The following is a 12,683-nucleotide window of genomic DNA, read 5'->3' as shown; positions in this document are numbered from 1 at the left end:
CCTGGTTCAGCTTCCACGTTCATATATGTGTACTTAGACACCATTAATGTTCTTAACTGCCTAAATCTAAAAGTCCAACATGGGTAATTTGCAAACATAGCATATGTAAACATAGACCTTTCATAAAATGATGCACCATTTGGAAGGGAAAAGTATTAATGTTGCCTCACCAATTCTTGTTTGAGTAGACATCCAAAAGTATTATTTGGCTATGACTTCAAAATAAGCATTTTTTTTTTTTTTAAAGAGAACTAGAAAATTGGCTTGGTGTTCTTTGGGTATTTATGTAAGTAAGGTGTTTTTTTCCCTATTTGGAAAATAAAAGGAAAGTGTATCAGAAAAAAGAAGTTTGCATTAATATAAGTAACAGTGATTCAAAGATTACATAGAGCTTGGCAGACAACAGCTGCAGTTTCTTTGTCTTTTGCTAGAATAGATAGAGGGGTGGGCAAGTGTTGCTGCGGGTGGTATAGGAGTGAGAGCAGGGGGCTGGGGAGAGTTGGGAGTTACAGCAGGGAGTGGAAGGGGCTGTAATGAGGGCACAGGGTGGTGGATAAGGGCCGAGGACTTGCTGTGTGGCTGAAGATAGGGTGAGGTTGGAGAAGTGAGGGGCGGGTTTTGGGTGTGGGGGACTCAGGACAAAGTGAGGGTACTGGAGTAAGGGCAGAATGGTGGGGACTCGGCACAGCATTTAGTGTGAGCATGGGGGGACTGGGAAGGGGATACTGATGTCACAACAGGGGTTTTGGGGGTGGGGCAGCTTAGGTAGGGCTGCAATTCAGCAGTGAGGGCAGGAACAAGGGAGTGGGCGGCTGAGGGTTCAGTGCGGGGGCTTAGAAGCGGCATTGAGGTTTGGGGGGAGAGTGTGGCCAAGGGGCTGGGTGGAGGAATGCAGGACCTGTGAGGGTATGGGGGCATAGTGGAAAGGGCAGGGCTGGTGTGGTGAGGGCAGAGGGTTCTGTGTGTGTGGGAGGATCAGGGCACAGAGTGGGGGTGCAGACATCAAAGAAGGGGCTTTGTGGGAGAGTTCAAGCCAGGGGGTGGAGGGTAGTGGAGTGAGGCCAGAGAGTGGGTGGGGGGGTCAGGTCAGGGGGTCACCAAGCAGAGAGCTTACAGGGTGGTTGGGAGGTCTTGGGGGCTTACCAGGAGGAGCCACAGCAACGAAAGTGGAGCTTGTCTGGTCCCTGGGGTGGGGGTCAGGGCTGTGCTGCGCAGCCCTGGCACCTCCTTATGAGGGTCTGGGGGTTCTTGGCCCAACACCTTTGGGTCGGGGTGGGGTGGGGGGAGAGAAGGCCCAGCTGTAGCTACACAGGAGGTGGAATCTTCTCACACTTGGGGGAAGGGTGGGGCTGAGGTCCTTGGTGGGAACTGCATCAACTGTGGGGGAGTCTGGCTTCATCTGGGGCCATGGAATTTTTTCAGGCATTTCCCACTTTCCAGACACAACCATACCCTGACCATAGTTTAAGTTAGGGTAAGAGGAAGCTGAATACCAAATTTTGTGGTTGTAGCTCTTATGGTTTAAGGAGTTCTCGAACAAACATAGCACAAATGGTCTCAAATATACCGTATAATGCTGCACATACCTTGTTTTGCTAAATTCCAATACATCCAAACCTATACAACCTAGTGAATCTCAGTTTAGTTGTGCATACTGACAACCATGTTTGTTGACTTATTCATCCAAGGAGATCTTTATTTACCATTCCAACTGATACCCCTTCCACGACTACAGTTTTGTGAAATGTCACCACACCACAGTGACTCAGTGGATACAGAATTAGTATTCAAGTACTGATAGAGTCTAGCTGATGTATAGTCTATTACACAGCATAATTTAATTTTGTATCAAGAAAAAAAAGCACAATTGCTTTTCACAGGACAAGTCAATATTTTAGATCAATTTCTGGATTAAATATTTCCTTATTTTTTGTTGAACAAATATTTTAAAAATGATCTTTTTTCCCCCAACACTCCCTGTCTTTTTCTTGACCCAAGTGATCTGAAAAATGGAAAAAAACAGACAACATTTTCCATAATTCCCATTAAATTTTTTTGCAAAGGTTCCATTTGAAGTGTGACATTAGCTAAATTAAAAATATCACTATTAGTAATTGTTATTGGTATGTGAGGCCATGTTAAAGCTCAAGTCATTCTTAAAAACTGACATTTGACAAAATGCAACCACCACAACCAATTAACTAAAACTGTTAATTTACATGATGCATTTTTATTGGCTGAAATGAGTCAGTAGAATGGAAGGCATTATATATTTGTCAATAGCTTCTATTGAAAGATTATTTTCATTAATTGTTCACAAACAAAGAACATTGGACTGAATTTATCAGGCTCCTCCTTAGCCCTGAAAATGTTGCAGTTTCTCCGTTGGTAAAACAAGGACAATATTTAACTTATAGTTAATATTTGTTAATCATTTTGTAGAGGAAAAAGGATCCCATATCATCTAAGTACCTATATTAACATATTCAACACCCTCCCTCCCTCGAACAAGAATAGCTATTCATAAAATGAGAAATGCTCCTACTTATAGTGTTATTGATTTCTATGATGGCACCAGCTATGTGCTAGCCTCTGTCATACCCATAGGAAGAAACAGTCCATGCCCCTGAACACTCAAAATCTCAGTGGCAGCAAGGAAAACTGACCCACCCCTTCAAAAATGCCATGAAGCTCTACCCTATCATTTGGCAAAAATATAACTAACTCTATGATCAAAGATATTGAACTCCATATTTCAAATCAGATGGTATATTCTGTGTTTATTCTAATTAAGGTCACTTCCAACTACAAATATTACAAATAATATAAAAGCATGCAATTATTTCACAACATAACATCAGACACATACCATCCAATTCTTTCCCAGCATCTGCGTTTGCTGGGTCCATAAGTAAGTACGGCATCCCAGAGGTCTATGTCTGGAGTCATGCTGGGTTCTGACTGAGAATCAGGAGTCAGATTGGACGCTGATTGGAATCCCTCATCTTCTGATTGATCTATACTTTGAGGAACCTGTAAATAACCATGAGACTTCAAACTCCACACACAGATGCAATGCTCACTGAGAAAGTTATAATAATACCATTTAAATGTTGGTTCAATTTAATAATGAAAGATGTTCATTTTAAGTACTCGGCCTTGTGATTATTTATACTAATTGAAACTTTGCTATTTGTAACACAAACAATAGAATCTACTTCAGTTTCTGAGAAACCATTCTTCGGTAGCCAGTGGAATAAACAAACTAAAATATTAACAATTTGTTAAGACTAGAAGTGGAAATATTTTGCTTGGAATATAATGTCAGTTCAAACACTAGATGTCCAATAATACATAATGCACCAGAACAATAAACCTGGTTTTGTTTTTCTTTTTCACAAAATAAGTGAGGTAGACTGTGATCCCACAAATTCTTATGCACGTGATTAATGTTTACATGACAAATTCCCCTGTTTTCACTGGGACAATTCATGTGCATATAATCAGGCATATATTCGCAGGATTAGGGCTCAGTCATGTGAACCACCAAACACCCCAACCCAGGAACTACCAGACTTGGCTGGGAATTTGGTGTACAGCGTAACAGGTCAAATCCATTGGACACAGGTTTCATCTAAGAACATTTATTTAGCAAGGAATCTGGTGGCACCTTAAAGGTAAACTAATTTATTATGGAATAAGCTTTCATGAGATATTTATTTATTTGAAGTGAAGACTTCAAGCATCTGTGGAAGTGACCCATCTCTCACGAAAGCTTATGCCCTCATAAATTTATTAACCTTTAAGGTGCCATCAAACTCCTTGTTTTTGCTGAAACAGACTAACACAGCTGCCTCTGAAACCATTTAACATAACCCGAGAGAAGGGGTACAAGCATAAAAAGGAAGAGTTGCTTCAGCTGGGGGAACTGGGGGCTGGAGCTGGCACGTGAAGTGCTGCACTGCCTGGCCGGCTCACAGCTGCTTTGCTGCTAGAGACTGTCCCCGGCCACAGCGGCTCCTGGGGGCTGGAGCTGGAACAGAGTGCTGCAGTACGGCCAGCTCCCAGCCCTCGTTACTGCCAGGGATTACCCCCAGCCAGCTGGCTCCCTGGGGGAGGACCTGCACTCCAGCCAGCCCCCATTGCTGCTGGGAACCCCAGGAGCACGTGTTCATGTATAGATGTGAATGACACGCATCTAGGGTTTCCTTTCAAATTCACTTGTTAATTTCAACTCGCATTAATCCAAGAAACATGTAAGTCGAAACTGCGTAAATCAGGATTTTACCGTATGCATCTACTCAAATAAAATAATAAGGATAGTGAACATAAGCATGCCACTTACTTTAATCGCAAGTCCAGACAAATCTGCATTGTCAGGTACTGGTGGCAGATCCAACCTTATGTCCATGTCATATGTACGGCTGTGAACAAGAGCACCGAAGAGTGAGACACGTGTTTCCTTCTCAAACCTGTCACCCACAGGGTAATTCTGTGAAAGTAATCCGATGGCAGGAAGTCCAGTGCCAGGTGCAGCCTCCATTATCCGAAGCGTCTTCTGAATTGTGTCATTAAGCTGGTGCTCTTCACTTGTAATTAAAGACTGTATATCAGCCTCAAATACACTCACATCATAATAATCATAACCCTGATATTTAACATTTCTCCCAACATACTTGTTGTTCAGAAAATAGTCTTTTTTTGGTGGTAGACACTGAGGAGGACCAGTTCCTGCAAGCTGTACTAGAAGATCCAGAACAGAATTTACTTCGGTAAAGGGTAAGCAGTTAGAGGTTTCCAGTTCTTCCACAAGTTTCTCTAGTCTATCTGCTTGAGCACCCATTCCACCAACCCTCAAGTTGAAGGACAGCATTAAAATTTTGTTTTTCACAGGAAGTCTGGAAATGTTTGACTGTACTTTACGGGTTTCATCCTGAAAAAGGTTCATGAACAGGGCATTATATGCAACCCTTTTTAGATTTTGCTTAGCTCTTTTCTTGCTGATCTTCTGTCTGCCCAGATGAACCTTCCATGACAAACCTGTTACATGTGCTTCACACAAGTCACCAAACAGCTGTGTAATGCTCTCCATTTCAACACAAATGAGCTGTGCAGCTGTAAAGTCACCTCACCGCAAATACAACTTTATGTTTCGTGTTTGATTCCATTTCAAGACCTGGAAAATACAAAGGCAAAAAAGATATTTTTGACCAGCCACAGAAGGAGATTCTCAATAAGTACACAAAACAAAAAAGCAGTCATGTAGCACTTCAAAGACTAAACAAAATAATTTATTAGCTTACGAACTTTCGTGGGTCAGATCCACTTCTTCAGATCTTGAATAGCATTATTTACAGATCTGAAGTGGGTCTACCGCATAAAAGCTCATCGCCTTATAAATTATTTTGTTAGTCTTTAAAGTGCTACATAACTGCTTTTTTGTTTTGCGAGGATACAGACTAACATGGCTACCTCTCTGTGACTACTCAGTAAATGCTAACCAAAGTATGACAGGTTGACTCTCTCTAATCTGGAACCCTCTCATCGAGCAATATCCCTAATCCTGTATGATTTTAGTTAGCTGGGAAGCCACTTATCATGGGTATGGCCAAGTTTCCCACAGTCTCAAAGTTTGTTTACAGCCAGAAGTCTTGGCTCACAGTGTTCTGTACTGTTACTTTGCTGTAATTTACCCTTAAATGTCTTCTAAAAATCACAATAAGCAGTGAAAGTATTAATAATGTGCTAGACAATATTGATTCCCATGGCCCGGCAAATTCTCTCGTCCAGCATTGGTCAGGTCCCTACGGTGCTGGATGAGAGAGGCTCAACCTATACATCATAACCTCTGCTTTACACATGCAAACACCTACAGATGTTAAAATAGTTAATGAATTATCACCACAGAACACTAGAACTGGAAGGGACCTCGAGAGGTCATTGAGTGCAATCTCCTGCCTTCATGGCAGGACCAAGAACCGTCTAGACCATCCCTGATAGATGTCTAACTAACCTGCTCTTAAATATCTCCAGTGATGGAGATTCCACAACATCTCTAGGCAATTTACTCCATTCTTTAACCACCCTGACAGTTAGGAAGTTTTTCCTAATGTCAAACCTAAACTTCCCTTGCTGCAGTGTAAGCCTCAGAGGCCAAAAAGAACAATTTTTCTCCCTCCTCCTTTGAATACTCTTTTAGGTACTTGTAAAGCCCTATCATGTCCCCTCTCAGTCTTCTCTTTTGTAAGCTAAACAACCCAATTCTTTCAGTCTTCCTTCATAGCTCAGGGTCATTAGACGTTTAATCATTCTTGTTACTCTTATCCGGACCTTCTCCAATTTTTCCACATCTTTCTTCAAAAGTGGTGCCCAAAACTGGACATAATACTCCAAATAAGGCTTAATCAGTGCAGAGTAGAGTGGAAGAATGACTTCTCATATCTTGCTCTCACCTCTCCTGTTAATACATGCCAGAATCATGCTTGCTTTTTCTGCAACAGCATCACACTGTTGATTCATATTTAGTTTGTGCTCCACTTTGACCCCTAGATCCATTTCTGCAGTACTCCTTTCTAGACAGTCATGTTCCATTCTGTATGTGTGAAACTGATTATTCCTTCCTAAGTGGAGTACTTCACATTTGTCCTTATTAAATTTCATCCTATTTACCTCAGACCACTTCTCCAGTTTGTCCAGATCATTTTGAATTATGACCCTATCCTCCAAAGCAGTTGCAATCCCTCCCAGATTGGTATCTTCTGCAAACTCAATAAGTACACTCTCTGCCAATATCTAAATCGTTGATGAAGATACTGAATAAAACCGGTCTCAAAACAGACCCTGGCAGAACTTCACTTGTTATGCCCTTCCAGTATGACTGTGAACCACTAAACACTATTCTCTGAGAACTGTTATCCTGGCAGTTATGCACCCACCTTATAGTAGCCCCATCTAAGTTGTATTTACCCAGTTTACTGATAAGATCATGTGAGACCATATCAAATGTCTCACTAAAATTCTACATATACCATGTCCACTGTTTCTCCCTTTTCCACAAAGCTTGTTACCCTGTCAAAGAAAGGCATCAGATTGGTTTGTTCTTTACAAATCCAGGCTGTCTGTTACCTATCATCTTATTTTCTTCCAGATGTCTGCAGATGAATTAAAAAAAATAAATATTCAGTACAAACCCAAAACAAAACATCAGTATAACAGCCAAAAGAAGTATAGTTAGTATCATTCTTTTGTACAAAGTAGAAAGGACAATATTGTTCAAAAAAGGACTGTTCTTCCTTAAAGCTTAAAAAACATTGTTATGAAAAAGAAATGTAAAACTTAGGTATGGAAAAATGTTTTTGTAAATTGTGTTTTTATAATTTTTTTACAGTTTTTAAATGGGAAGAGTGTTTCTGCATCTGTTTCGACATGAGTCACATTATAAATATTTATACACCTACAATCTAAATACTATTCAAATACCTACGTGTTTTTGATACATATGATTGCTTATTTAATATTTTAGAAGGAAAAATATCGCTTTCATCCAAATTTTTTCATGGAACACCTATGCACATCATGTGGGATACCAGTGTTATATGGAATGCAGTTTGGGAAATGCTACCTTAATTACTTGCGCCATTATCTTACCAGAACAGAAGTTAAACTGACTGGTCTGTAATTTCCTGGGTTATTCTTACTCCTCTTTTTATAGAAAGGCACTATATTTACCCTTTTCCAGTTTTCTGGAATCCCTCCGGACTTCCATGACTTCTCAAAGACGATAGAGGAGGTATCCAAGCCTTTAGCTATCAGCTGCTTGAGCATTCTAGGGCACATTTCATCAGGCCATGGTGACTTTTACAGATCTCAATTTTTTAAAGTAATTTTAAAATTAATTAGGATTAAATCCTAGCAGTTGATCAGTTAACCATTTAAACTTAGGGACTGCCTGCAGCCTAGACCACCACTGTGTCTATGAGGTCCCGCCCCAGGTATGAGACCCACCAGCCTGCCAGCCTCTCCACTGCCAGGGCTGCTGTGGCCTGGTGTGGTTGGCGGCTGAGTTCACCAGCAAGGGCCAGTTAACTGTTTAACTTCTTATAAAAACCCTTATTTTGGTCTCTCTTTTTTTTTTTTTTTAAAGTGAGGACAGGGCACATGGTGGAGAAAAAGCCTGTCCTGGCACATGAGCAAACCCAGGTTAGCGCACGAAGGGAGATCCAGCACTAATGACTCCAAGTGTCTCATCAATACTCATCAGTATTTATATATGGAGACACACATCTCATAGAACTGGAAGGGACCTTGGAGGTTATCAAGTTCAGTCCCCCGCCTTCTCGGCGGGACCAAGTACCATGCCTGACCGAAAAAGATTAATCTATTTACCACAAACCCCTAAACAGCCTCCTCACAGACTGAGCTCACACTCTGGGTTTAGCAGGCCAATGCTCAGACCATTGAGCTAGCCCGACCACACATCCTCCAGCAACTCCCCACTAGCAACCTGATTAACAAACGCAACGCTCAGCTGATCATACCAGATGTTCAAGCAGCACCGTGTAAGCGGGGCGGGAGGGCCACGTCCTTCCGGGGATAGGAACAGCCTGAGAGCCTGAGCTGACCAAGCAGGTGCACTCCACGCCGAGCAAACCCAGCGGCGCCTCGCCCGCCAAGGCGCCACTACTGCCCCCTAAACGGGCACGGACTGTAACGGCCCGGCCGCGCCAGCCCACGCTCCCCGGGCGCAGTCCCCCTACGAGAACCGAGGCATCCGCCACCCACACGCGGAGCCCCCGCCGCCGCCGGCCCTACCGCGCGTGAGCAGCCCCAGGCGCCTGGCGGAGCCGCTCCAGCCCGCGAGCAGCTGCGCGTCGCGCGTCCCGCGTCCCGCTCTTCGACTCCAGCAAGAGCGCGGCGGCGCCCTCGACACGTCACAGGAGAGCGACGGGGCCGGGCGGGGCAGACGGGACGCCGAGGCGCGGTCGGAGCGGAGCTGTGTCCCGCCGCTGGCCGCGGAGGGCCTCAGTCCCTGCGGCTGCGAAGGGCGGGGCTGGTTGCAGGAGGCGGGGGGCGGTGCTCCACCTGACGGGTGCAGATAGTGCCCGACTCTGCACGAGTTGTTCGCCCCCCAGTTAACGTAGCGGCTGCCGCTTGGCACGGCCAGTAACCGCCTGCAGCATGAGTCCAGCCGGGACGCTAGAGCCGCTGCGTCGCCCGCCTAGGCTTCTGGGGGCGGGCTGCCCCTGCCGGCGTCTCCTCCGTAGCCTACCCTCTGCCCCGCTCTTTGCCCCGGGGTGTTGGCGCTAGGATCCCCCTTCCCGCCCGTTCTCGTCCGGCTGGGGCAGAAGGTTGGGGGCAGAAGCGGGTGTGGGTTGAGGCCCGGGGGTTGGCGTGTGGGAAGGGGCTCGGGGCTGAGGCCCGGGGTAGTGGTTGGGGTCCAGGAGGAGAAGGGTGTGGGCTGTGGGAGGGAGGTTAGGGAACGGCCATGGGCTGTGAGGTGCTGGCTCCACCAGGCGGCTCAGGGCTGGGCCAAGGGGGTAGGTGGTAGAGGGGATTTGGGGTGTGGACTCCTTGAGGAGCTCAGGGCAGGGACAGGGGCTTGGGGTGCAGGCTCTGGGTAGGTGAGATTTACTTCAAGCACCTCTTGGTCAATAATGCAGTGGGGAGTGGGCAGGCACCATCCCCAACAAGTCCCATTGGCCATGGTTCTGAACTAACAGGAGTGGCAGAACTGACTGGGGCAAGGAGAACTTCCTGGAGACCCAGTAGAGACCCCCTGGCTTCCCAACGTTCGCATGCATGTGCCAGCTGCTTCTGGGAGCAGTGTGGGCCCAGCTTGGAGAGGGAGTTTGCTTTAGTCCCCCTGCACCACTGAATTTTTAGGGAAGTGAACTCTCTCGGTTTGGGTGCAGCAGTCTCTAGGAGATGGAGCCTGATTCCAGGAATCCTGGTGAACTCAGGCAAAGTGGAGGAGAGGGAGCCCAGGTCCATACACAGGAATTTCTGGGGTGGATACTTTATATAGATATGGACCACCCACCACGACAGAGAGGACTGTCCAAAACAAACAAAAACAAAACAAAAAAAAGATGTTTATCAATGGTTGTATGTGAAATCCTCCGGATCCACTAGCTGTATGCCAACAACCAAGACCTGTGATATCTGATGCACCAACTTCCTGTTGAAGAAGAAATCAGGAAGAGGCATTGGTGATGGATTGGACATACCCTCAGAAAACCAACCCACCAACATCAGAAGGCAAACCTTAAGTGGGAACCTAAAAGGAAAAGAGGGCGTCCTAGAAACACCTGGTTTAGAGACCTGAAGGCAGATACTAAAAAGATGGGATACACCTGCTCAGAAGAACTGGAAAAGATTTCCCAAGATGGGATGCTGCTGAATGGTAGTCGATGGCCTATGCTCTAAGATCTAGGGTGGAAGAGACTTACTGCTACCCCACCCCACAGTATGACTTACCCTTGCACCTGAGGCTTTCCAGGTGGCCCTTCCTCCCCTCTAGCCATCCCTGGTTTATCCCCCCAAAAGGCCCCCACTCAGCCCAAGAAACTCCCTGACTGAACCCTGACCCCACAAGGCCCCAACATACCCCCTGGCCTGAACACACAGTTCTCCCCTCCCCCCCAGGTCCAAACCTATCCACCTGAGGCAGATACCAGGCAGCAGATGGCAAATCATCTGCTTGTGACCACCTGCCCCAGTATTGACCATGCAGTGCTCTGCCAGAGTCATACTGTATACAGTTGTGGTCATCTCATCAAAAAGGTAACACTGGCATGGGAAAAGCTTTAGAAAAGGGCAACAAAAATATTAAGAGTTTGGAAGGGGTGCCATATGAAGTGAGATTAAGAAGAGTGGGACTTTTAGAAAAGAGGAGCACGAGGGTGGATATGATAGAGGTCTACCAAATCATGACTGCTCTGGAAACAATACTGCATGGGGCCCCTGAAATCCTCAAGCCAGCCCTGCTCCATGGGGACCCTGTGTGTCCCTACAGCACCGCACTTGTGTCAGGAAGCAAGCTCAGCCTGAGCCCCGGTGCACATGTTGTGTGTCACAGGCTCCCGTCCCTCTAAGTGCTGACTTGCTATTGAATTTGAACTGCCATTTTGATTTCAGGTGGGTGAGTTTCAGTTTCCGTGGCAGTTGGGACTGCGTGCCTGACCTACCTTCCCTTGATCAGCCTTCCCGTGTCACTCGCAGGGGGGAGGGCCTCACCCAGGCCAGCAGGCTTTAAAAGCCAGAGGCAAGGGCGACCAGGGAAGCAAAGCGGACAGGGAGCTGCAGCCAGGAGAGTTTAAGAGGGAGGTCTATGATGGTTAGGAAGACCCACAACACCTGTGCCAGCACTACTACTGTCTCCTCCACCTGTGCCTGTAGCCAGACAGACTGCCTGACCATGGATGCCTCTACCCAGATCCTGGTGTGGCTTTGCAGAGACTGTGGCTTGCAATTCCCACCTACTGATATCCAGGCTGGGGGAACCATCCAGTGTGAAAGGAGTCTGCTGGTGGAATCTCTCAGGCAGCAGGTGGGAGAGCTACAGGAGGAGGTAGCTAGGTTGAGGAGTATCCGACTCCACGAGTAGTTCCTGGATAGTATTCATGTGGAGACAGCTGAGGTAACTGTCCCAGTACAAAGGATGGCTGATAAACCACTGTGGGAGGAGGAGATAGATCAGGGTGGACAATGGCAGCTTGTTACTTCTGGCAGTAGGCAGTGTTCCACCCCTGCTCAGAACCCTCCCAGTGTGGTACTAGGAAACCGTTACACTGTACTTGATATAGGAGACAAAGTATCACCCTGTACAGCAGAGGAAAAGCCTCCTACTCCCAAGGCTGGGAAGTCTGCTGCCACCACTGCAAGGAGGAAACGTATAGAAGTGGTGGTGGGGGACTCTCTTCTGAGGGGGACAGAGGTGCCCATCTGTCGCCCTGACATTTCATCTTGGGAGGTATGCTGCCTGCCAGATCCAAGACATTATGGAGGCGTTGTCGAGGATGATCCGGCCCTCTGACTACTATCCCATGCTTCTCATCCACGTGGGCACTAATGATTCTGCGACGTGACACACTGAGCAGGTCAAAAGTGACTTCAGGGCTCTGGGGGCATGGGTGTGGAAATTTGGGGTGCAGGTGGTATTCTTCAATCCTGCCTGTCAGCGGTAAGGGCCCAGGCAGAGACAGGTGCATCCTAGACGTGAATGCCTGGCTTCAAAGATGGTGATGCCAGGAAGGCTTTGGCTTCCTTGACCATGGGATGCTATTCCAAGAAGGACTGCTAGGCAGAGATGGCGTTCACCTTTCGAGGAGGGGGAAAGACCACATTTGGACACAGACTGGCTAACCTAGTGAGGAGGGCTTTAAACTAGGTTTGATGGGGACAGGGGAGCAAAGCCCATAGGTAAGTGGAGAACATGGAAACCTGGGAGATGGTTCAGAAATAGGAGGGAGCATAGGCAGCAATCTCAGAGTAAAAAGAGGGTCAGGGCAAAACAGGGAGGCAAGATCAAATCAATATCTTAGATACCTATATACAAATGCAAGAAGTATGGGTAATAACCAGGAAGAACTGGAAGTGCTAATAAATAAATACAACTATGACATTGCTGGCATCACTGAAACTTGGTGGGATAATACATATGATTGGTATGTTGGTATTGAAGG

General features: G+C 46.3%; 1 protein-coding gene across 2 annotated transcripts in view; it reads right to left on the bottom strand.

Moving 5' to 3' along the window:
• TUBGCP6 (tubulin gamma complex component 6) overlaps positions 1-8,919 on the bottom strand; it is a 39,932-nt gene extending 31,013 nt beyond the window's left edge. The window contains exons 1-3 of one of the 2 annotated variants that reach the window (XM_075015457.1): positions 8,812-8,919; positions 4,346-5,176; positions 2,870-3,033 (exon numbers count right to left, since the gene is read on the bottom strand). In XM_075015457.1, coding sequence (XP_074871558.1) covers positions 2,870-3,033; positions 4,346-5,092 — 911 coding nt within the window. In that variant the 5' untranslated portion in view covers positions 5,093-5,176; positions 8,812-8,919. Of the gene's footprint in view, positions 1-2,869; positions 3,034-4,345; positions 5,177-8,537; positions 8,656-8,811 lie in introns of those variants that run through there. The other variant, XM_075015468.1, reaches the window with a different exon arrangement.
• Between the last annotated feature and the right edge of the window lie 3,764 nt (positions 8,920-12,683).

Source organism: Carettochelys insculpta, chromosome 1 (assembly GCF_033958435.1).
Source record: "Carettochelys insculpta isolate YL-2023 chromosome 1, ASM3395843v1, whole genome shotgun sequence".
NCBI classification, from domain to species: domain Eukaryota; kingdom Metazoa; phylum Chordata; order Testudines; family Carettochelyidae; genus Carettochelys; species Carettochelys insculpta.
This window is presented reverse-complemented; position numbering and strand designations above follow the sequence as displayed.